This window comes from Zea mays, chromosome 8, assembly GCF_902167145.1.
Source record: "Zea mays cultivar B73 chromosome 8, Zm-B73-REFERENCE-NAM-5.0, whole genome shotgun sequence".
NCBI lineage: Eukaryota > Viridiplantae > Streptophyta > Magnoliopsida > Poales > Poaceae > Zea > Zea mays.
In genome coordinates, this window is record NC_050103.1 from 5,639,688 (window position 1) to 5,664,541 (window position 24,854).

At 42.9% G+C, this 24,854-nt stretch overlaps 1 protein-coding gene across 1 annotated transcript; it reads left to right on the top strand.

The window, feature by feature from the left end:
- Positions 1-13,805: 13,805 nt before the first annotated feature.
- On the top strand, positions 13,806-18,173 carry LOC100191223 (Syntaxin 23). The gene is given in 7 exon segments (NM_001136657.1): positions 13,806-14,277; positions 14,815-14,908; positions 15,635-15,774; positions 16,895-16,969; positions 17,196-17,353; positions 17,555-17,655; positions 17,766-18,173. Coding segments are annotated over 7 exon segments (849 nt in total). The 5' UTR covers positions 13,806-14,062; the 3' UTR covers positions 17,832-18,173.
- The last annotated feature ends 6,681 nt before the right edge of the window (positions 18,174-24,854 follow it).

Genomic DNA, 24,854 nt, shown 5'->3' on the forward strand with positions numbered 1-24,854 from the left:
TCATAGAAGGGTAGAGAGTTTGGCCAACCAGTGTATCTCTCTCATCTAGGTCGAGATGTCCATTAGATGACATCGGTGTCTTGATTCGCTTACATTCATCCATCTTGCAAACTTTTGAGAAAGTCTTTGGTGTATTTTTAATGAGATATGAGGTTTCTTTTTCTCATTTAATTGACTTGAAAGCCAAGAAAGAATGTAAGCTCATCAATCATTGACATCTCAGACTCCTTCAACATCAATTCACCAAATTCCTTACAATGGCCTTAATTTGTTGAGCCAAAAATAGTGTCATCCTCTAGTGAGACTGGTAGTGACAGCGATAATGAAAACCCCTTTATAGAAGAATTTTCACAAGCCATTAGATTCTTTGAGGAAGTTTTCACTCTTTATTGGAACAATATGAAACCTTCGCAAATTTAAATGTTGAGCTACCTAATAAAATTATTTATAAAATTATTGTAGTTTATTAATAGTATTATTTAGCTCTAGTAAAAAATTTAGCCATAGAAGATACAAAATTAACTAGAGACAAAAAATATTAAGTTATTTTATGTAGTTTTTTCACTTTTAGTAATTAATCTATTACTTATAAAATTCTAGGAAAATTAGAGCGAATATAATATCTAATTATCATTTTTTTAAAAAAATATATATATTTTGGACACTAGTAAAAGACAAAATTGGTGTCACTTAAATCAGAGTCACGTCGTTAAAACCGCAAACTAAAACTGTGTCACACCCGGCTTTAAGGAACAAAGCCAGGTGCATCTCATACATGCGCCAAGAAGACAACATATATAATAACAGAGTGTATGGAGATAAATGTCATAAAACATCAGAGTATTTATTACATAGCGGAAGACTTATTACAAAATAAATTAATAAAGATAAAACGGACTAAGGATCGTTGGCGCCAATGTCAACTGAGAAACGCCACCTAGATCAGATCATACTCCTCGCCTTGTGGCTCCTCCTGAACCACCTGTTCTTCTCCTGTGGGGGGGTGTGAGACAGCAAGAGTGAGCTCACACATGATCATCGCTCAACAAGTTGTGGGGAATAATGTGACATGAACTCACCAAAGGTGGGAGCTCATGGAGTGTAAGGCTTATCAAAGAGAAGGGTTAAAGCTGAGCATTGCTTTTAAGTAGTTGGTCAAGATTTTATTAGCAATTACTAAGTATAAGTAAATACCAAACCATAAGTAAAGTAATAGAACAAAATTAATAACAAACCCATGCAATGCAAATGACAAAATTGAATTTAAGTTCCATAATTTAAACATCAGAGAGTCCTGAGCTGCTCATGACCGTGAGCTCGGCTAGTATACCAGTTTTACACTCTGCAGAGGTTGTACCCTTTACCCACAAGTCATGTTACCCATCTGCCAAGGGGTCGCGAATCCCATACACCTCTACCTAGGAAGCGCGGCAGGGCAACACTACGAGGCCTTTACAAAGTTCCACTAGCTTCCGAAAACCCGCTACAGTTTATAGGAAGTTCCAATGCAGGGTTCCTGGCTGACCGTCATCGCAGCAAAATCAACCAGGGACCTCCCTACACTGACCACTCCCCTACTGCCCTTGCCCCTCTCAGGTAAGTTAGTCTTCCACTAGCTTTCCTAATTAGTCAGCCAAGGGCGTCCCATTAAACCCTTATGGTGGCACGTGGTTCTCAAGTTAAGCTCTATGTTCCAATTAACATTAATGATCTCAACATGAACATAAACAGAATAACAAGAATAATTGGAACATAGATATAATAAATGATTATCCCAAAACCATGTATAGCAATAGCAAACTACCCAAGTGATTCAGGGGTAAACAAGGTAATGAGATAAACAATCTAGGGTGACCTATTGGGTCCCATCAAAATTAACCTATGCATGAGTGAATGATAATTAGAGAACATTATTGGGTAAAAAGTGGTCAAGGGCACAACTTGCCTTCAATGAGCTCCTGCTCAGCTACTTCAACCTGCTGCTCGCCAGGATCCTCAGCAACGGGCTCTTCTACTCGCCACAATACAAACAAGTACAGTGCATATAGAGAAATTAACATTACACCAAACATATAAACAAAATACACAGTAATAATCTACACATTAAAATAAAATTCTAGGAACAGGAATCATAATTTTTGGAGTTATAGATTTTAAGTTATGGATTTTCAAAGGTTTTATGTGTTTAAAATGGGATTAAGTGTGGGATTAATTTTCTTACTGTTGTCATGATAAAACAGAGACACTAAGTGGTAGAGAATAAAATTACAAAATTTTAGGAACTGGAATGGATTAATTTGGAGTTAGTATGAATTTTCTATGAATTTATTAAGTTCTAGTAATTATTTTCATATTAAAAATCCATTTTCTATTTCATTTATTCAAACTAAATGATCACTGGACTGGGCCTCATTTTCTAGAAAGTGCAGGGGGCTCGGGGATAAAATTCCTAAGACACAGAATACTATGCAGTGTACGGCGGGTTGATTCTTAAATACTACGGGGGCTCCTATGCAAAGTGCTATGGCCGAAGGGGTATGGAATACTACTGGCCGCTCGATCCAAAACCGAGGGCCCAGATTAGATCCTATCCAAAGTGAAGTGGTGCGATACTATAGCCGTTTGATCGGCGATCAACGGTGCAGATTTAAAACCGTTCGGATCCACCCTGACCCGCACGATTCATGATCAACGGTTCTGGTTCAATCCCCAAAGAGATACACTCAAGTTCTAATCAGGACCGTCGGCTGGGATCCAACGGTGGAGGTTCATCTCCCCCCTCCGACCGTGCCCAACGACGGCGAACCGGTCCCCAGCGGCGGCGCCATGGTCGGCCTAACCTAGATCTCGACACCACGCACCAAGCTCTAATTCGAAGAGTGCTACACGATGCTCTAAGTTATATGAACGCGATGAACCAAGACATACCCCTCGATGTATCGCAGAAGGTCCTGGCCACGGTGGAGGGCGGAACCGCGGCGCATTTTCTGCGACGGTGAGGAATCCCGAGGTCCCCAGTCGCAATCCCCGCTTGCTGAAGCCACGTACACCATCCTCGTGCTCCAGTGAAGCCCCCAGGCACGACACCAAGGACGCGGTGGTGAAGAGCGCTCGGGTCGACTATGGCGGCTACCCTTTCCGCTCGGTGCTCACGACAATGTGGTTTACGGGGAAGAGGATGGGGTCCCGATGGCACGTGGCGGTACAGGGTGAGATGGTCAAGAAAGCGAGGAGGTTTTACGGTTAAGGAATGAGTCCACGGCGGCGAGATTTTACCGGGACCGGAAGAATCGCGCGGAGCTCAACCGAAGTCGCTCATGGCCGCAGAACCCGCGCAGTAAGTTGCGGCAGCGAGCCATACGCAGAGGAGCGCGCATGCATCGACTGACACGCAGCCCATCCGTCCATTGGCCGCGTGGGCGAGTGACATTGGTGGATTCTGGCGCGATTCGGTCACGTAGCCGAGTGGATCTTGACCACCAGCGCGCGGATGGCGGAGTTGAGTTGGGGGAAGAAGAAGCTCCCCCCTGCCAGTGTGGGCCCGCAATGCCAGCGATCTGCGCGGAGCCGAGGCTGGCAACGGGAGTGCGGCGGTGCGGCCGCGGCGGTAGCTGGTCCGACAGGCAGGCCCACCGGTCAGCAGCGTGAGTGGCGCGTGAGGTGAGAGGCTGACGCGAATGGCCCGCACGGCAGCGACGCACGGTGCGCGGTGCGTGCTGGGTAAGTGGGCCGCACGGGGTAAAAGGCGAATGGGCCAAAATGGACAACGCCGGCCCAGGCCTATAGTTTTTCTTTCTTTCTTTTTCTTTCTTATTTGAATTCCCTTTTTCTCTTTTTAAATCTCCAATTTGAATTCAAACCTTTTGTGGCGAACTTGTAATCAAATTAATGAATATATGATTTGAATAAATTATTATGGAATAACTTTATTCATTTATAAATTTATTTTTGGTATTGTGTAATATTTTCTCTTTTCTTCTCTATTTCAAACCCTAATTCTCCATTTAGGATTAAAACTTCATCTCAAGTCATTGTTTTATTTCTACTAGCATTATTATTGTTATTTTGTCACAATATGCACACAAAAGAAAATCCGAGCATGATGCATGATTTATTTGAGTAGTGTTCTTTTGTTAATTATTTATCTGTGTAAGTGAGGTATCCACATGAAATAATGGATAGAGATGACACACACATATCTATAAAGGAATGTAATTTCTCCTTTTAGATTTTTTTCTTACAAAGTGGGTATTACAAATCCTACCCCCCTTAAAAAGAATCTCGTCCTCGAGATTTAGGAAGATCTAGGGAAAAGGTGGGGAAAATCTATGCGAAGCTCTTCTTCTCTTTCCCATGTTGCTTCATCTTCTCCGTGGTGACTCCATTGCACTTTACACATCTTTATCACCTTATTTCTTGTAACTCGAGTCAATGTGTCAAGAATCTTGATCGGATACTCCGTGTAAATCAAATCACCCTGAACATTGAGCTCTTCCATTGGTAACTGTTCCTCGGGAACACGGAGACACTTCTTCAGTTGAGATACGTGGAACCCATTATGCACATCCGATAGACTATCCGGTAACTCAAGTTGGTATGCCATCTCCCCAACTCTCCTAAAGATCAAGAATGGTCCAATGTAGCGAGGGGACAATTTGCCCTTAACTTTGAATCTCCTCATTCCACGAAGTGGTGACACCTTGAGGTACACATAATCTCCTTCCTCAAATTCCAGTGGTCTTCTTCTATTTTCAGCATAGCTCTTTTGTCTGGTCTGAGCTACCCTCCAATTCTCTTGAATTATACGGACTTGTTCTTCCGCTTCTTGAATCAGTTCAGGCCCAAAGAACTGTCTTCCTGTAGTCTGGTCCAAAAATAGAGGAGTCATGCATTTCCTGCCATATAAAGCCTCTAACGGAGACATCTTCAGACTGGCCTGGTAACTATTATTATATGAGAACTCAGCATATGGTAGACTCTTATCCCAACTTCCTCCATGCTGAAGGGCACATGCTCTCAACATATCTTCCAATACTTGATCTGTCCTTTCAGTCTGTCCATCAGTCTGAGGGTGATAAGCCGTACTAAAATTCAACTTCGTACTCATATTCTCATGAAAGCTTCTCCAAAATCTTGAGGTAAACTGTGAACCTCGATCAGACACGATCTTCTTTGGTACTCCATGTAAACACACAATTCGAGCCATATATAACTCTGCTAGCTGAGAACCTTTATATGTAGTCTTGACAGGAATAAAGTGAGCCACTTTTGTCAATCTATCCACAATCACCCATATAGCATTATATCCTTTCTGGGTGCGAGGCAATCCAGTAATGAAATCCATACCAATCTCTTCCCACTTCCACTCGGGTATCTTCAGTGGATGTAACAATCCAGCTGGCCTCTGGTGTTCAGCCTTAACTCTTTGACATATGCCGCACATAGCCACATGTGCAGCTACATCTCTTTTCAATCCATACCACCAATACTTCCGTTTCAAATCCTGATACATCTTAGTACTACCAGGATGAATAGAATAATCTGAATCATGGGCCTCCTTTAAAATAGTCTCTCGAAGGCTTTCAATATCAGGAAGACACATTCTGTCCTTGAACCATACGGTGCCCTGCTCATCTTCCGTGAATTCCGGAACTCGACCTTCAGTAATCAGATCCTTAATCTCTTTTATTTTAGCATCACCAATTTGACCTTTACGAATTTCTTGCTCCAAAGTAGGTTCCACATCAATAGTAACTCCTTCAGTATGAGCAACTATCCCCAGGTTAAGTCTCCTGAAGTCCTCAACAATCTCATCGGGTAGTTGGGCAACAACAGCTGAATGAACATGCTCCTTTCGACTCAAGGCATCTGCAACCAAATTCGCCTTGCCCGGGTGATAGTGAATCTCCAAATCATAATCCTTAATAAGCTCCAACCAACGGCGTTGCCTAAGGTTGAGATCCTTCTAAGTGAATATATACTTCAAACTCTTATGATCCGTATATACTTAACACTAGGTCCCCATGATATAATGTCTCCAAATCTTAAGCGCATGCACAACAGCTGCCAATTCCAAGTCATGAGTGGGGTAGTTCAATTCATGTTTTCGTAACTGACGCGACGCATAGGCGATCACATGTCCTTCTTGCATGAGCACGCATCCTAAGCCTTGGCCACACGCATCACAATAGATATCAAATCCTTTCTGTAGGTCTGGCATAACCAATACTGGTGGCGACATCAATCTTTTCTTCAATTGATCAAAGCTGTCTTGACACTTCTCGTCCCACTTAAATTCTTTTCCTTTCTCCAAAAGCGAGGTCATAGACTTGGCAATCTTAGAGAACCCTTCAATAAATCTTCAATAATATCCTGCAAGCCCCAAGAAACTCCGAATCTCAGTAACTGTAGTGGGTGCTCTCCACTCCATTATCTCCTTAACCTTAGCAGGATCCACTGCTATTCCTCCATTAGAAATAATATGACCAAGAAATGGCACCTCGCCTATCCAAAACTCGCACTTGCTAAACTTGGCATATAGCTGGTTATCTCGTAGCTTCTGTAGCACCAATCTCAGATGTTCCTCGTGATCACTATCACTCTGAGAATAAATAAGAATATCGTCGATGAATACCACGACGAATCTGTCCAAATATTCCATAAACACCTTATTCATCAAGTTCATAAAATAAGCTGGGGCATTGGTTAATCCAAACGACATAATAGTAAACTCATATAATCCATATCGAGTCGAGAAATCCGTCTTGGGAATATCTGATGGCCTAATCTTCATTTGATGGTAACCCGATCGGAGATCAATCTTCGAGAATACACTTGCACTTCTCATCCGATTAAATAAATCCTCAATGCGGGGTAGTGGACATTTGTTCTTTACAGTGACATCGTTAAGGGTCCTATAATCCACACACATCGCTTGCGATCCTTCTTTCTTCTGTACAAATGGAACCGGCGCTCCACAAGGTGAAGAATTCGAACGAATGTACCTAGCCTCTTGTAACTCTATTAACTGCTTCTTAAGTTCTTTTAACTCTTCTATAGACATCTTGTATGACCGTTTGGGAGTAGGAGTAGTCCCAGGTAAGAGATCAATGACAAACTTAACTTCCCTATCTTGTGGTATCCCTGGTAACTCCTCTGAAAGACATCCGGAAAAATCCCTAACTGCACGGATGTTGTCACCATCAAACTTCCCATTTACTAAGAATGTCGCTAGTCTGGTGGCGGTAGTTACTACAATTCCAACTTTAAATTTTTTTCTCCTTTGGATCTGGTGAGTTCTATGGTTCCTTTAGCACAGTGTATAGACTGCCCTTCTTAACCATGACATACCAAGGGTCACATCTATAGTGCTCTCTTCTAACAGTATAGGGGTAGCCCATCGGGGTTAGAAATACAAGGTAAGAAAGGAATAATTGTAGACAAGGCGAGTAATTACGAGAAATGTTACTGCGGGGGATTTATTAGTTAAGTAGATTGGTGCGTTATCTACTAAAGCTAATACATTACCTTATGGTGGTACATGCTAAGATGCCCGTCTATACTATTTCAATCAACCAAAGAAGCAAATCAGGCATTGATCATCAGAACAATCAACCAACATTTTTAATAGAGAAAATAAATCTTTTTTTTTCTTAGGTCTCCTATCTCTTAAAAAGATCATAGTGGTAGGATTCCAAGGTGTGAAATCCATCTTGTCTTAGAGTAGAAAAGATAAGATTAACCAGAGTAGAGTAGCAGAAGGTGAGACAAGATCAAGATGAGATAAGTATAGAATGAGTCAGAGTAAGGTAAGTAAGTGAGGGTTGTCCATTTCTATCTAGGTTTCGTCCTACAGTCAACATTTCCTCTGATACCACTTCTGTCACACCCGGCTTTAAGGAACAAAGCCAGGTGCATCTCATACATGCGCCAAGAAGACAACATATATAATAACAGAGTGTATGGAGATAAATGTCATAAAACATCAGAGTATTTATTACATAGCGGAAGACTTATTACAAAATAAATTAATAAAGATAAAACGGACTAAGGATCGTTGGCGCCAATGTCAACTGAGAAACGCCACCTAGATCAGATCATACTCCTCGCCTTGTGGCTCCTCCTGAACCACCTGTTCTTCTCCTGTGGGGGGGTGTGAGACAGCAAGAGTGAGCTCACACATGATCATCGCTCAACAAGTTGTGGGGAATAATGTGACATGAACTCACCAAAGGTGGGAGCTCATGGAGTGTAAGGCTTATCAAAGAGAAGGGTTAAAGCTGAGCATTGCTTTTAAGTAGTTGGTCAAGATTTTATTAGCAATTACTAAGTATAAGTAAATACCAAACCATAAGTAAAGTAATAGAACAAAATTAATAACAAACCCATGCAATGCAAATGACAAAATTGAATTTAAGTTCCATAATTTAAACATCAGAGAGTCCTGAGCTGCTCATGACCGTGAGCTCGGCTAGTATACCAGTTTTACACTCTGCAGAGGTTGTACCCTTTACCCACAAGTCATGTTACCCATCTGCCAAGGGGTCGCGAATCCCATACACCTCTACCTAGGAAGCGCGGCAGGGCAACACTACGAGGCCTTTACAAAGTTCCACTAGCTTCCGAAAACCCGCTACAGTTTATAGGAAGTTCCAATGCAGGGTTCCTGGCTGACCGCCATCGCAGCAAAATCAACCAGGGACCTCCCTACACTGACCACTCCCCTACTGCCCTTGCCCCTCTCGGGTAAGGTAGTCTTCCACTAGCTTTCCTAATTAGTCAGCCAAGGGCGTCCCATTAAACCCTTGTGGTGGCACGTGGTTCTCAAGTTAAGCTCTATGTTCCAATTAACATTAATGATCTCAACATGAACATAAACAGAATAACAAGAATAATTGGAACATAGATATAATAAATGATTATCCCAAAACCATGTATAGCAATAGCAAACTACCCAAGTGATTCAGGGGTAAACAAGGTAATGAGATAAACAATCTAGGGTGACCTATTGGGTCCCATCAAAATTAACCTATGCATGAGTGAATGATAATTAGAGAACATTATTGGGTAAAAAGTGGTCAAGGGCACAACTTGCCTTCAATGAGCTCCTGCTCAGCTACTTCAACCTGCTGCTCACCAGGATCCTCAGCAACAGGCTCTTCTACTCGCCACAATACAAACAAGTACAGTGCATATAGAGAAATTAACATTACACCAAACATATAAACAAAATACACAGTAATAATCTACACATTAAAATAAAATTCTAGGAACAGGAATCATAATTTTTGGAGTTATAGATTTTAAGTTATGGATTTTCAAAGGTTTTATGTGTTTAAAATGGGATTAAGTGTGGGATTAATTTTCTTACTGTTGTCATGATAAAACAGAGACACTAAGTGGTAGAGAATAAAATTACAAAATTTTAGGAACTGGAATGGATTAATTTGGAGTTAGTATGAATTTTCTATGAATTTATTAAGTTCTAGTAATTATTTTCATATTAAAAATCCATTTTCTATTTCATTTATTCAAACTAAATGATCACTGGACTGGGCCTCATTTTCTAGAAAGTGCAGGGGGCTCGGGGATAAAATTCCTAAGACACAGAATACTATGCAGTGTACGGCGGGTTGATTCTTAAATACTACGGGGGCTCCTATGCAAAGTGCTATGGCCGAAGGGGTATGGAATACTACTGGCCGCTCGATCCAAAACCGAGGGCCCAGATTAGATCCTATCCAAAGTGAAGCGGTGCGATACTATAGCCGTTTGATCGGCGATCAACGGTGCAGATTTAAAACCGTTCGGATCCACCCTGACCCGCACGATTCATGATCAACGGTTCTGGTTCAATCCCCAAAGAGATACACTCAAGTTCTAATCAGGACCGTCGGCTGGGATCCAACGGTGGAGGTTCATCTCCCCCCTCCGACCGTGCCCAACGACGGCGAACCGGTCCCCAGCGGCGGCGCCATGGTCGGCCTAACCTAGATCTCGACACCACGCACCAAGCTCTAATTCGAAGAGTGCTACACGATGCTCTAAGTTATATGAACGCGATGAACCAAGACATACCCCTCGATGTATCGCAGAAGGTCCTGGCCACGGTGGAGGGTGGAACCGCGGCGCATTTTCTGCGACGGTGAGGAATCCCGAGGTCCCCAGTCGCAATCCCCGCTTGCTGAAGCCACGTACACCATCCTCGTGCTCCAGTGAAGCCCCCAGGCACGACACCAAGGACGCGGTGGTGAAGAGCGCTCGGGTCGACTATGGCGGCTACCCTTTCCGCTCGGTGCTCACGACAATGTGGTTTACGGGGAAGAGGATGGGGTCCCGATGGCGCGTGGCGGTACAGGGTGAGATGGTCAAGAAAGCGAGGAGGTTTTACGGTTAAGGAATGAGTCCACGGCGGCGAGATTTTACCGGGACCGGAAGAATCGCGCGGAGCTCAACCGAAGTCGCTCATGGCCGCAGAACCCGCGCAGTCAGTTGCGGCAGCGAGCCATACGCAGAGGAGCGCGCATGCATCGACTGACACGCAGCCCATCCGTCCATTGGCCGCGTGGGCGAGTGACATTGGTGGATTCTGGCGCGATTCGGTCACGTAGCCGAGTGGATCTTGACCACCAGCGCGCGGATGGCGGAGTTGAGTTGGGGGAAGAAGAAGCTCCCCCCTGCCAGTGTGGGCCCGCAATGCCAGCGATCTGCGCGGAGCCGAGGCTGGCAACGGGAGTGCGGCGGTGCGGCCGCGGCGGTAGCTGGTCCGACAGGCAGGCCCACCGGTCAGCAGCGTGAGTGGCGCGTGAGGTGAGAGGCTGACGCGAATGGCCCGCACGGCAGCGACGCACGGTGCGCGGTGCGTGCTGGGTAAGTGGGCCGCACGGGGTAAAAGGCGAATGGGCCAAAATGGACAACGCCGGCCCAGGCCTATAGTTTTTCTTTCTTTCTTTTTCTTTCTTATTTGAATTCCCTTTTTCTCTTTTTAAATCTCCAATTTGAATTCAAACCTTTTGTGGCGAACTTGTAATCAAATTAATGAATATATGATTTGAATAAATTATTATGGAATAACTTTATTCATTTATAAATTTATTTTTGGTATTGTGTAATATTTTCTCTTTTCTTCTCTATTTCAAACCCTAATTCTCCATTTAGGATTAAAACTTCATCTCAAGTCATTGTTTTATTTCTACTAGCATTATTATTGTTATTTTGTCACAATATGCACACAAAAGAAAATCCGAGCATGATGCATGATTTATTTGAGTAGTGTTCTTTTGTTAATTATTTATCTGTGTAAGTGAGGTATCCACATGAAATAATGGATAGAGATGACACACACATATCTATAAAGGAATGTAATTTCTCCTTTTAGATTTTTTTCTTACAAAGTGGGTATTACAAACTGTCTAGAGGATTATTTATCTGGTTTTTGTAAAGTTTAGAGGGTTAAACAACCAGTTTTGAAGTTGAGGGGTGAAGTAGACAACAATCTAATGGTCAAAGGTTAGGTTGACTTATTTCAAGAAATTTTGCATCCACCATATTCGATAGGGTTATTTTTTAGTATGTAATAATAGCAACATGTCAGGGATCCGGAGCTGACGAAGAAGCCGTTAGCGGCGGTGTCACTGGATGACGAAGGAGCGCGGGAAAGATTTACAAGTTGTGGGCCAAAGGCCGGTAGCGGGCCGCCGTGTGCGTAGGCCTAATGGCCGACGTGTGGATCAACCGATGCTATGAAGTGGCATCAGTAACTGAGAGGGGGGTTTGTCAATTGGTCTGGATACAATTCTACTCTTGCCACTTGTTCTGTTCCTCCTCCTCCTTCTATCTTAGGTAGGTTAGGCTGTTAACAATTGGTATCGGACTTGGTGATCTTCCGGAGTTCTTCCTATGGCGGCCGCTGCAAAATCCTTCGTCACCGGAGGCACAGTCCAAAACCTTGATGACGTAGGCGCGTCTACTGCAGCAGATTTATCCGTTGCCATCTGTGGCGGTGGATCGGACGCTCGGTGCTCCATGTTTCCAGTCGATCCATAGCTTTGATAGATTCTGCAGAGTAAAAAAAAAAGGTAACGAAGCACGCAGGGAGACATGCGTGACATGATAGAACATGGAAGGAAAGCTTGGTACGTACGTGCATATATAGCTGGAGTGGAGGCTGGAGCAGGAGCACGAGCCGCCCAGTTTGTGCCCATCATCACTTCTCCATGCCGATGATGTCATGTGGTACCGCTGACAGTGACAGAGAGTACAGGCTGGGAAATGACGAACCGCATACATATCTAATAAATCATGTTCTGCATTGACGGGGGCGATTTTAATTGTCGGGCTTAAAACTGTACCAAATCTAATAAAATATATAGCTCTATGTATATGGTTATCTGAACGTGTCTTGAAGGGGTGTGGAGAGGCTCACGTAGTTAAGAGAACGGTTCGCCGTGCCCCATCACAGCGGATCGGCGACCTGCTAATCAGGAGAGCAGTTCTCTATGAGGTTGCCCGTCCTTCTCACCCTCACCCTCACCCACCCGGCCCCCACACTCTTTTTTCCTTGGCCCCTACGTCAACGCTGCCGTTTGCCCTCCTCCCTCTCTTTCTTCACCCGTGGGCCGACGGCCGTGGATTGTCAATTACTACTCCGTCAAGTGTCAACCTTCCTCTGGCGCGTTTAGAGCATCTCCAAAAGACTTTTTATTTTTTACTCTCTATTTGACTCTTTATTCGTCACTCTATAAAGATTAAACTCAAAATATAACATCTTATTCCAACAGACTCTCCAACATGCAAGTTAGCTTGCCTAGCGAGATTTGCTAGCTAAATTTGGCTAGTGAGGGAGTCAATTTAGAGAGCCGGATAGCTTGTCAAGTTAAATGGCTAGCCTGTTGAAGAGCTATTTTGCTATTAAGTAGCTAAAATTTAGCTTGACAAGCTATTTAACTAGTCTCTTGGAGATGCTCTAATCCAGTCAAAAGAAAAAGTTGCTCGCTTCCCAGCCCCACCAACCATGGCAGCCTGTAATCGCAAGCCGGCCGCTCATCCAATCCGATTCCGAGTAGTTTAGTCCTCATGACACCGTTAATTCAGGGTTTTTTAAGCTGATGTCCTTAGTTTTGGTGGTGTGCTTATTTATATCTTTAGTCATGTTTTTTTTTCAGTTATACCCTACTGTTCTATAGTACTGTAAAAGTATAAGTGAGCATACCAGCAAAACTGAGGACATCAGCTTAAAAAGCCTTAGGGTTTGTTTGGTTGGGCTACGGCTGTGAAAAAAGTTGCTGTCTACTGTGAGCTGTGGAAAAAATTGTTGTAGGCTGTAAGCTGTTAAAAAGCTAAAAATCGTTTGGTGGAAATCACTAAAAGTCGTTAAAAATTCTTCGATATATGTTTTCGCAGTTCCATCCGAAAAACCACTAAAACAGGTCCAGAAATGCTTTCAGATTTGGATTACGAGAAAGTCGGCTTTTAGAAAAAGCTGCTTCCTAAATCTAGCCCTTTAATTAGCTTTTGGCTTTTAAAGAGACAAAAGTCAAAGCTAAAACTCAAACTAAACACACCCTTAATCTAATCTAGAGGCGACCCTATGGTCCCTATCCCTCATTCCCTCCTGCGAGGCTGCGACAGACAGCCGCCGACGCGCGTGACCCACGAGGGCCAATTCCAAACCCAGCCAGCCAGCCAGAGCCAGGCAGCTTCCAGCCGAGCCCGCCCGACTCGACGGACAAGGCAAGGCAACGCAACCAACCCCACCTGGCTAGTGGCTTCGCCCCGGTTGGCCCCGAGCCCCCGAAGCCAAGAGCATTGCGAATGCGAACCCGCGACAAGCTTATTGCTCCTTTCGGTCCTTCCCCTGCGCGCCGCGAGTGAATTCCGCTACCCCAATCAATCCGACGCCAGAGAGAGAGTGGCGACTGGCGACGCGGTCCGGTCCCCCCAATTCCCAACGGCCGGCGGCGCGACACCCCGATCCGGATCCCATCGCCTGCCGGGAGCCTCGATTCGGGCGGCGGGGACGACGATTCGACCGCGTCGGTAACCAGGCAGGGGAAAGGAGGGGATGAGCTTCCAGGACCTGGAGGCGGGCCACGTCCGGGGGGCGCCGCCCGGCGGCGGCCGGAGGAGCGGCCGGGCGGGGGGCGCCGGCGCCGGCGCCGGCGCGTCGCAGGCCGTGGCGTCGGGCGTCTTCCAGATCAACACCGCCGTCGCCACGTTCCAGCGCCTTGTCAACACGCTCGGCACGCCCAAGGACACCCCCGACCTCCGCGACAGGATGTGCGTCCGCTCCCCCACCCGCCTACCCGCCTTACCTTTTGCCCCCCAGCCTGTTCCGATCGCCGTACCTTTAATCCCCATCTGTTTTGGTATTGCGGATTCGGCCCGCTCTGCTTTTGGTCCGCCTGGGAAATTACGTTTCGTCCCTGTGGTAGACCGTGGATGCGTCGGTTCCTGTCGCAAGTGGTTGACACATCGATTACTGTTGCCAATGGTTGCTTGGGGCCTAACTTTTCTCCCACCCATTCTTCTAGAGATTGCTTCCGTAAGTCACCTTAGCTAATTCCATACGTTACCGCTACCGATGACACGTGCCTTAGCTGATAGCCATCAGCTGTTGAACCGACGGAACCATGCCATATGACCTACACGGATTCATTCCGTCATCTGAATCAATTCTTATGCCGTCCTTGCTCGTTTTGTGTTATATTTTGAAAATTGATCTAGTAGTAACTCTAATCCTGCCCCCCTACTATAGGCTATCGAGTTCTAATCGTCTTGATGTGTCTACTAACTATCGCTTGCTGTTGATCGCAGACATAAAACACGGCAACACATAACACAGCTAGTGAAGGATACATCAGACAAGCTTAAACAAGCCAGCGAGGCGGATCATCGCGTTGAAGTCAGCGTATGTGCCTATCACTTTATGAGTATTTCTTAAATAAATTTTCTCGTGCCATTTTGTTCATTTTAAGTATAATTTTTTTTTTCTTCTCTTTGATGGTACAAAGCATTACCTCATTCCTTTTTCCTCCTACTACACCAATAGATATATTGAAATTTGGAACCATGCTCTGTTCACACCCTTACTTTTGTTGTTCCATAATGTAGCATTGGTGTTGGTTCTGGTTTGGGACTAATTGAGCAATTATGTCATCTTATTTTGCAAAACTTTTGTATCTGTGCTTTGAACCAGAACCTGCAACAGAGATCTGTCCTCTTTTCTTCCAGTTACAGAAGAAGGGAGTTATTGATCACAGACAACTCATGCATTCTGATTCGGAGGACCAAACCTAATGTGCTGTGTTTTGTTTTGTACAAATTTTAGTTTTGCATAAAGTAATAGGAACTTTTGGTGTAAGTATGTAATATAGAAATTAGAATTTTTCTTTCATTATCATAGTTTGCATCTCTTCTGGCATGGCAGCATTCCATGTGACAAAAAAAATTGTAGCAAGATTTGAAATTATCACCACGCATTTAAGACAAAATGACAAATCTCATATCAGCTGCTGTAATTTTTTCTTTGCCCATGCCCATTCCTCTATTATCTGGGGATTTTCGTTTTTCCTTGTGGATGACAATTGGTCTTTTCTTTTTACATTTGTGGTCATGATCTCATATTGACTTGCAGGCTACCAAGAAGATTGCTGATGCAAAGCTAGCTAAAGATTTCCAAGCAGTCCTAAAAGAATTCCAGAAAGCCCAACGATTAGCAGCAGAGAGAGAAGCTGCATATGCACCTTTTATTTCTCAAGCGGGCTTGCCACAGAGGTATTTTGCTGTCATATATATTTTTTATTCCATATGTTTTTTTGTTGCATTTCTACGCGGATTTTCTTTTTCCAAAGAAGAAAATGAATTTGTATACGTTTTTTGGTTCTATTCATTTCTTTCCTCTTGGTAATTCAGGGAGATAATTCAGTCTCCTTAATCTGGACGATCTATGTTCATGGCTTTATAGCCAAATTATAAGAACTTATTTAACCGATCCAGCACAAAAGGTGACAAACCGAATTAATGAACTTTACCCGGTGGTTTGCCTGGTGGGCTGGGCCAGACACCCAGACCACTTCTTGCCCCCTCCTTTATTTTTACTTCATTATCTGCTCTAAGCTGCTGTTTTAAGTTTCACTCAAGCTGTTAAGGTGTCGCCTCTCCTCACGCCTTAGTTGCTTAAGCGTAAGGCGGTAGTCAGTCGCCATGCCTCACCTTACTATGCGTCACGACATTATATTTCTGCATCATTATAATTTGCAGCAATGAAGTTATCAACTTTTGAAAGCTAACCTTACTCTGCCATGAGGCTAAATAGCAGAAATTTATTACTTTCTGAGATAAGCCCACACACTGAATCATTTTTGCTTGATATATTCTGTTTGTGTATTGTGGCCTCTTACTGAGTTACTAAAATAAGTTTGGTTCACTACCACATTTTTCCAGAACAAAGTTAAGCATGTCGGACCAAGTGCTAGCATTTGGTTCATGACTGCTGCTGTGGCTTGCTAGCTCCGGTCCAAGTTGTGAGATTCATGTTCTATTTTGGAACACTTTTGTTGCAAGGAGGGAAAGTGGTCTTCATTTCACATGATAAAATATTAAATCTGTCATAGTCTATTTTAGTGACATTTGCTCTCAATAGAAACAGTAAATATGATCTTTGGAGATTTTTTTGCTTCCATATTTCTATACCTCATTTTATAATTGTTTCCCTTCTGTAATTCTTTAATAAATTGATGATTTTTGAGAATTGCTTCTTTTCTTCTCACTTCCCTTGTTTTAATTCTGTCAATATTTCACTTCCCTCGTTTTAATACTGTCAACAGTAATGTTACTAAAATTGTTCAGTGTATTACCACCATAAGCCTAACCTTGGAGTTACCGATATTTACAGCTACAACTCAAGTGAAGTGAATAATGGTGCTGATAGGTTGGCAGAGCAGCGCACACAGCTTCTAGAATCTAGAAGGTAAGTTGGTTTTGTCTGTTGTCTTTTGTGGAATTACTTGTTCTATATGGATTTCTGCATTCAGGTTTTAATTTGGAGACCCATATACCTTGATTTTATGACGTTGCTTGGACAACACACATCACCCTTCGTTTGCAATGTCAAGAATGAGACATTTTCCCTCCTTGTACATGTCATTTTTCTGAATACCTCAAGGTGCTAATTTCAAACTTTTGATTTACAATAGGCAGGAGTTGGTCTTCTTGGATAATGAAATCGTGTTCAATGAGGCCATCATTGAGGAGAGGGATCAGGGAATACAAGAGATTCAGCACCAAATCACTGAAGTAAATGAAATCTTCAAAGATCTCGCTGTGCTAGTCCATGATCAAGGAGCAATGATAGGTGTGTGGCCTTTCTGAAAAATTGGATCTACATTTTGAAATTTCCTACGCCACATGGATTATTTTTACGGCACATGATTGGATGGGATTGGAAAATTTTAGTAGAGATTTTGATTTTTAAACCCACCCAATCCCCTCCAACCCACATGGATTGAGATGAAAATGAACAAGCTCTAATTGTGTTTCTCCTTTTGTGAACCAGATGACATTGATTCCCATATAGAGAACGCCGTTGTAGCGACTTCGCAGGCTAAAGGCCAGCTTTCAAAGGCTGCTAAAACTCAGAAGTCGAACTCTTCTCTGGTAATTTCAGAAGTCCTTTTACACTTCGTTAATATCCTAGATTCATTTTTAGGAACACCATTCTCCATCAAATTGATGTTCAGATTCACTGACCAATTTTCTTGCTGCAGATATGCTTGTTGCTCGTTATTTTCGGAGTGGTCCTGCTCATAGTGATAATAGTACTTGCAGCCTAAAAGCTTGGAAGGCAGCTGGGGTTCCGAAATCTGATCGAGAGCTTATTGCGACAAATTCCTTCATAAGTTATTTTTGCTGTGCTGCTAGGAATGATTCCTGGTACCCAGGCGGTGATTGGCGCTCTGCTTGTGGTGTGGCGGTATATGTGGTGATGATGAAATCTGATACATAAAAGTACTCTTTCCTGCAAGTGTAGTGCCTCATGCACGTTTTTGTTTATATATTGTGATGTATGAGTGCGTGCTGTAGAACAAGGTTGGATTATCCGTGGCATGAAGTTTCTCGATCTCATGAGAAACGCTTTTCTATATTTCATCTCGCACTACGCTTCTCTATCAGTATCCGCCAGGTCTATCATTGTCTTCTGCTTGCTTATTATGTGCTACATCATAGGGCAGGTTTGTTTCTGAGAATCTGAGGATAATTTGTGTATTTTGAGGATTAAGTGAGGAGGAAAATAAATGAGTCCATGAGGTTTAGGATCTAGAAAGTGATTTTCTATTATTATGACGACTCGGATAATTCTGTGTCCACGTGTGCTTGTGGATAGTTTTTATCAAAACGATTCTCATAAAAATGGGCTGGGTGTTTAACAATATGTAGCAGCTTTTGGCGAGGAAAGAGTCAAAACAAACACCCCATAGTTTTTTGTTTACTGAAGGTAAACGTTGGTTCAGTCATTAAGGAAAGGAACATAACTAGTGCTAGGCTCTTTTTATCCTTTAAATTGAATTCCATTCCAATGATCATCACTTAGCCACAACTTAATAAAGTTAATCTAGTTTTAAGTGTAATATATTTGTATGCTCGTGTTGGCCATATTTATGTGATATATTTCTATTATAGGAGAGCGAGCCCGAGAACGTGTTATAAATGTTAGAGTTGAAACATAGCCTAATGATACATAAAATCAACTTCTATCCTTTATCTTATCAATTTAAGATATGCTTTATATCTGAATCTTATGGGATGTTTGATTTACAGGTACTAGTTTTTAGTCTCTCTATTTTATTTGATTTTAATGACTAAAATAGAATAAAAATGTAAGAACTAAAAAATAATCTCTAAAATCAAACATCTCCTTAGAAAGTGACGGAAAATGTCAAATTCCAACCCAAATAGTTTATAGATTCTAATTTCTGAAAAAAAAATTTTGGATCCAAACGCCCCCTAGCCTTACCGCGAGAACAAGTGTGTATTGGACTGCACCCAGCCGCTCTAACTCTTCATGTAGTTCGTTTATGTGTGTTAGCATAGGATCAAAAGCCATCATGCATGTGAAACGACGAAAACTATCCTTCAGCTTATCACATCACAAATTGCAGTCCGGCGGTATACGAAAGAATCCATAGAGACAATTATCACAGTGACGTAGTGTATTTGGAAATGCATAAATGGGTAGATCTTCGAAAACACTACTCCGACCATCCAGCGGTGTAAAATCATATTCTATCAAGAGATGAGCCTTAACACCTACAAGGTGCAGGATATGGTAGCTGAAAATATCAGACAATGGATACAAACGCTGTAATACGAAAATGTAATATTGGATTAATGTGGGCTTGGCCCAAATTAATATTCAATAATAGTCAATGCTAATGGCCCACTTTAATGCTATGGTGTACTAATTATTTAGTACCATATTGGAAGTTCAAAGGACAAATCAATCAACTTAAATAGGTGGACCATTGGTGCATCTATTGAGAAGTTGAGAAAAGGATGAAGGACTGCCACACGCGCGCGCGCGTCGCCGCCGGCCGGGCCGTGGCTCGTGGTATGCTGTTCTTCTTCCCGGCGACCGTTCGAGGGACTGCACAGCGTACATCTTCCTGCACCGACTTCGTACGGCTACATCGAACAAACACACGAAATGTCTCATGTGAATGAAGCCACTGATGCCTTGAGCATCGGTCCCTCCGCTGGGTACACTCTGTTCTTCGTATTTGTGCATGTTTCATTGCTGTTTACTACTTATGCGAGTAGTTATACACACATGCACATACATGTCATCACATATATCGCACTGTTTTTCTGGATTAAATTAAAACTAAAAATGCCTAATTTTCTAACAATCCAAAAATCTGATATTAGGCATTTTTCTGTTAGTGGTTTTGCTGCTGCGTTAAAACCAAGTGAACCTTTTGATGGGACGTTTTACAAGAGATGGCGTAGTAAGATGATACTGTGGTTGACCGCAATGAACTGCTATCACGACGCACAGGGGAAACCCGAACAGTTCACTCCTGAAGAGGAGAGAATGTTCGACGTTGCCGATAACCTGTTTCGAGGCGCCGTGATTGGCGCTCTTGCCAACAAGTATGTTGATTCTTATCTAACGTGCACATCTGCAAAAGAGTTATGGGATGCATTAGATGAGAAGTTTGGTGTTTCTGATGCTGGTAGCGAGCTGTACATCATGGAGCAGCTATTTGACTATAAGATGGTGGAAAACCGTCCTGTAGTTGAACAGGCTCATGAAATACAGGCACTGGCTAAAGAACTCGAACAATTCCCATGTGTCTTGCCTGACAAGTTCGTGGCCGACGGTATTATCGCTAAACTGCCACCTTCTTGGACGGACTTTGCTACCACTCTAAAACATAAGAGACAAGAGTTTAGCGTGGCTGAGCTTATTGGTTCTCTTGATGTTGAGGAGAGGGCGAGAGCAAAAGACACTCGTGGAAAAGGAGTTGAGACTTCTAGTGCCAATATGGTACAAAAGAAGAACTCCAATGCATCACATAATAATAAAAAGAAGAACAAGCAACAGAATGCCACGAAGCCCAAGCAGGCAGCCTCGTTCAAAAAGAAATGTCTCATGTGCATCGGTCCCTCCGCTGGGTACACTCTGTTCTTCGTATTTGTGCATGTTTCATTGCTGTTTACTACTTATGCGAGTAGTTATACACACATGCACATACATGTCATCACATATATCGCACTGTTTTTCTGGATTAAATTAAAACTAAAAATGCCTAATTTTCTAACAATCCAAAAATCTGATATTAGGCATTTTTCTGTTAGTGGTTTTGCTGCTGCGTTAAAACCAAGTGAACCTTTTGATGGGACGTTTTACAAGAGATGGCGTAGTAAGATGATACTGTGGTTGACCGCAATGAACTGCTATCACAACGCACAGGGGAAACCCGAACAGTTCACTCCTGAAGAGGAGAGAATGTTCGACGTTGCCGATAACCTGTTTCGAGGCGCCGTGATTGGCGCTCTTGCCAACAAGTATGTTGATTCTTATCTAACGTGCACATCTGCAAAAGAGTTATGGGATGCATTAGATGAGAAGTTTGGTGTTTCTGATGCTGGTAGCGAGCTGTACATCATGGAGCAGCTATTTGACTATAAGATGGTGGAAAACCGTCCTGTAGTTGAACAGGCTCATGAAATACAGGCACTGGCTAAAGAACTCGAACAATTCCCATGTGTCTTGCCTGACAAGTTCGTGGCCGACGGTATTATCGCTAAACTGCCACCTTCTTGGACGGACTTTGCTACCACTCTAAAACATAAGAGACAAGAGTTTAGCGTGGCTGAGCTTATTGGTTCTCTTGATGTTGAGGAGAGGGCGAGAGCAAAAGACACTCGTGGAAAAGGAGTTGAGACTTCTAGTGCCAATATGGTACAAAAGAAGAACTCCAATGCATCACATAATAATAAAAAGAAGAACAAGCAACAGAATGCCACGAAGCCCAAGCAGGCAGCCTCGTTCAAAAAGAAATGTCTCATGTGCATCGGTCCCTCCGCTGGGTACACTCTGTTCTTCGTATTTGTGCATGTTTCATTGCTGTTTACTACTTATGCGAGTAGTTATACACACATGCACATACATGTCATCACATATATCGCACTGTTTTTCTGGATTAAATTAAAACTAAAAATGCCTAATTTTCTAACAATCCAAAAATCTGATATTAGGCATTTTTCTGTTAGTGGTTTTGCTGCTGCGTTAAAACCAAGTGAACCTTTTGATGGGACGTTTTACAAGAGATGGCGTAGTAAGATGATACTGTGGTTGACCGCAATGAACTGCTATCACAACGCACAGGGGAAACCCGAACAGTTCACTCCTGAAGAGGAGAGAATGTTCGACGTTGCCGATAACCTGTTTCGAGGCGCCGTGATTGGCGCCCTTGCCAACAAGTATGTTGATTCTTATCTAACGTGCACATCTGCAAAAGAGTTATGGGATGCATTAGATGAGAAGTTTGGTGTTTCTGATGCTGGTAGCGAGCTGTACATCATGGAGCAGCTATTTGACTATAAGATGGTGGAAAACCGTCCTGTAGTTGAACAGGCTCATGAAATACAGGCACTGGCTAAAGAACTCGAACAATTCCCATGTGTCTTGCCTGACAAGTTCGTGGCCGACGGTATTATCGCTAAACTGCCACCTTCTTGGACGGACTTTGCTACCACTCTAAAACATAAGAGACAAGAGTTTAGCGTGGCTGAGCTTATTGGTTCTCTTGATGTTGAGGAGAGGGCGAGAGCAAAAGACACTCGTGGAAAAGGAGTTGAGACTTCTAGTGCCAATATGGTACAAAAGAAGAACTCCAATGCATCACATAATAATAAAAAGAAGAACAAGCAACAGAATGCCACGAAGCCCAAGCAGGCAGCCTCGTTCAAAAAGAAGAACAAAGGAGCTGGTTGCTTTGTTTGCGGGAGTACTGATCATTGGGCAAGCGCTTGTCCAGACCGCAAATTTAAGCAAGAGAAAAAACCAGCTCAAGAGAAGAAAACAGTAAACATGGTTGTTAGCGAGACTGCAGAAGGAACATCGGGGTATGGTAATCTTTTACCTATTGTTCTTTCAGTGTGTCAATCCCCTGAGTGGTGGGCTGATACCGGTGCTAATATTCATGTGTGTGCTGATATTTCTTTATTTTCTTCTTATCAGTGCAAAGGGACTGGAGCCTTGCTGATGGGGAACGGATCACATGCGCGTGTTCTTGGTGTTGGTACAGTCATTCTGAAGTTTACTTCGGGAAATACGGTGCTATTGAAGAACGTGCAACATGTCCCCTCCATCAAAAAGAATCTAGTTAGTGGCTCTCAATTGTGTCGAGATGGCTACAAAATTGTCTTTGAGTCTAATAAATGTATACTGTCTAAGTATGGAACGTTTGTTGGAAAAGGCTATGACAGCGGAGGCTTGTTCCGCTTATCTTTGCATGATGCGTGTAATAAGTCTGTGAACAATGTTGTTTCGAATGAGTCGTATATTTGGCATTCACGACTTTGTCATATCAATTTTGGTTGTGTCTCGCGGTTAGCAGATTTAAATTTAATCCCGAAATTTGATTTAGTCAAAGGTTCTAAGTGCCAGGTGTGCGTGCAATCTAAGCAACCTCGCAAGCCTCACAAGGCTGCGGAGGCGAGGAATTTGGCACCACTAGACTTAATACATTCCGATTTATGTGAGATGAACGGAATATTGACTAAAGGAGGCAAGCGATATTTTATTACTTTTATCGATGACTCTACTAGATTTTGTTATGTGTATCTCTTAAAATCAAAAGATGAAGCTTTGCATTATTTTAATACCTACAAAGCTGAAGTTGAAAATCAACTCGAGAGGAAAATTAAACGGTTAAGGTCTGATCGTGGTGGAGAATATTTTTCGGGTGATTTTTCTGATTTTTGTGTGGAACATGGTATTATTCATGAGAGGACACCGCCATACTCACCACAATCCAATGGGGTTGCTGAAAGAAAGAACCGTACTCTAACTGATTTGGTTAACGCCATGTTAGAGACTTCAGGGCTATCTAAGGAATGGTGGGGTGAGGCGATCTTGACGGCATGTCATGTCCTGAATAAAGTTCCCACAAAGAACAAAGAAATCACACCATTCGAGGAATGGGAAAAGAAGAAATTAAATATCTCCTATTTGCGCACCTGGGGTTGTTTGGCTAAAGTGAATGTGCCAATTAACAAGAAGCGCAAATTAGGACCGAAAACTGTTGATTGTGTTTTCCTTGGGTATGCTTTCCACAGCATTGGATATAGGTTTTTAATTATAAACTCTGGAGTACCGGACATGTTGGTTGGTACAATTGTGGAGTCCAGAGATGCTACGTTTTTTGAGGACGAATTTCCCATGAAAGCTACACATGATACGTCTAATGATGAACCAACGATACCCCATGAGCATTTTATTCCGGTAGAACACACTGAGGAATCCCATATACATAATCATGTGGAAAATGACAATGTATCAACTCGAAAGAGTAAGAGACCAAGGATTGCAAAGTCCTTTGGTGATGATTACATTGTATATCTTGTGGATGACACACCAAGTACCATTGAAGAGGCATATTCCTCTCCTGATGCTGACTTTTGGAAGGAAGCAATAAGGAGTGAGATGGATTCTATTATGTCTAATGCAACTTGGGAGGTAGTTGAGCGTCCTTATGGGTGTAAGCCCATTGGAAGTAAATGGGTGTTCAAGAAAAAACTTAGGCCTGATGGTACTATTGAAAGGTACAAGGCGAGGCTTGTAATTAAAGGCTATTCACAGAAGGAAGGTGAGGATTTCTTTGATACTTATTCACCTGTGGCTCGATTGACCACAATTCGTGTGCTACTTTCTTTGGCTGCCTCTCATGGTCTACTCGTCCATCAAATGGATGTTAAGACAGCTTTCCTAAATGGAGAGCTAGATGAGGAAATTTACATGGAGCAGCCAGCTGGGTTTGTAGCAAACGGTCAAGAAGGCATGGTGTGTAAATTATTGAAATCTTTATATGGCCTAAAACAAGCACCTAAGCAATGGCATGAAAAGTTCGATAGAACTTTGACATCTATCGGTTTTGTTGTGAACGAAGCAGACAAGTGTGTATACTATCGGTATGGTGGGGGCGAGGGAGTAATTTTATGCCTATATGTTGATGACATTCTAATCTTGGGGACGAGTCTTGATGTGATTAAAGAGACAAAAGACTTTCTGTCTAATAATTTTGAAATGAAAGATTTGGGAGAAGCTGATGTTATTCTTAACATTAAGC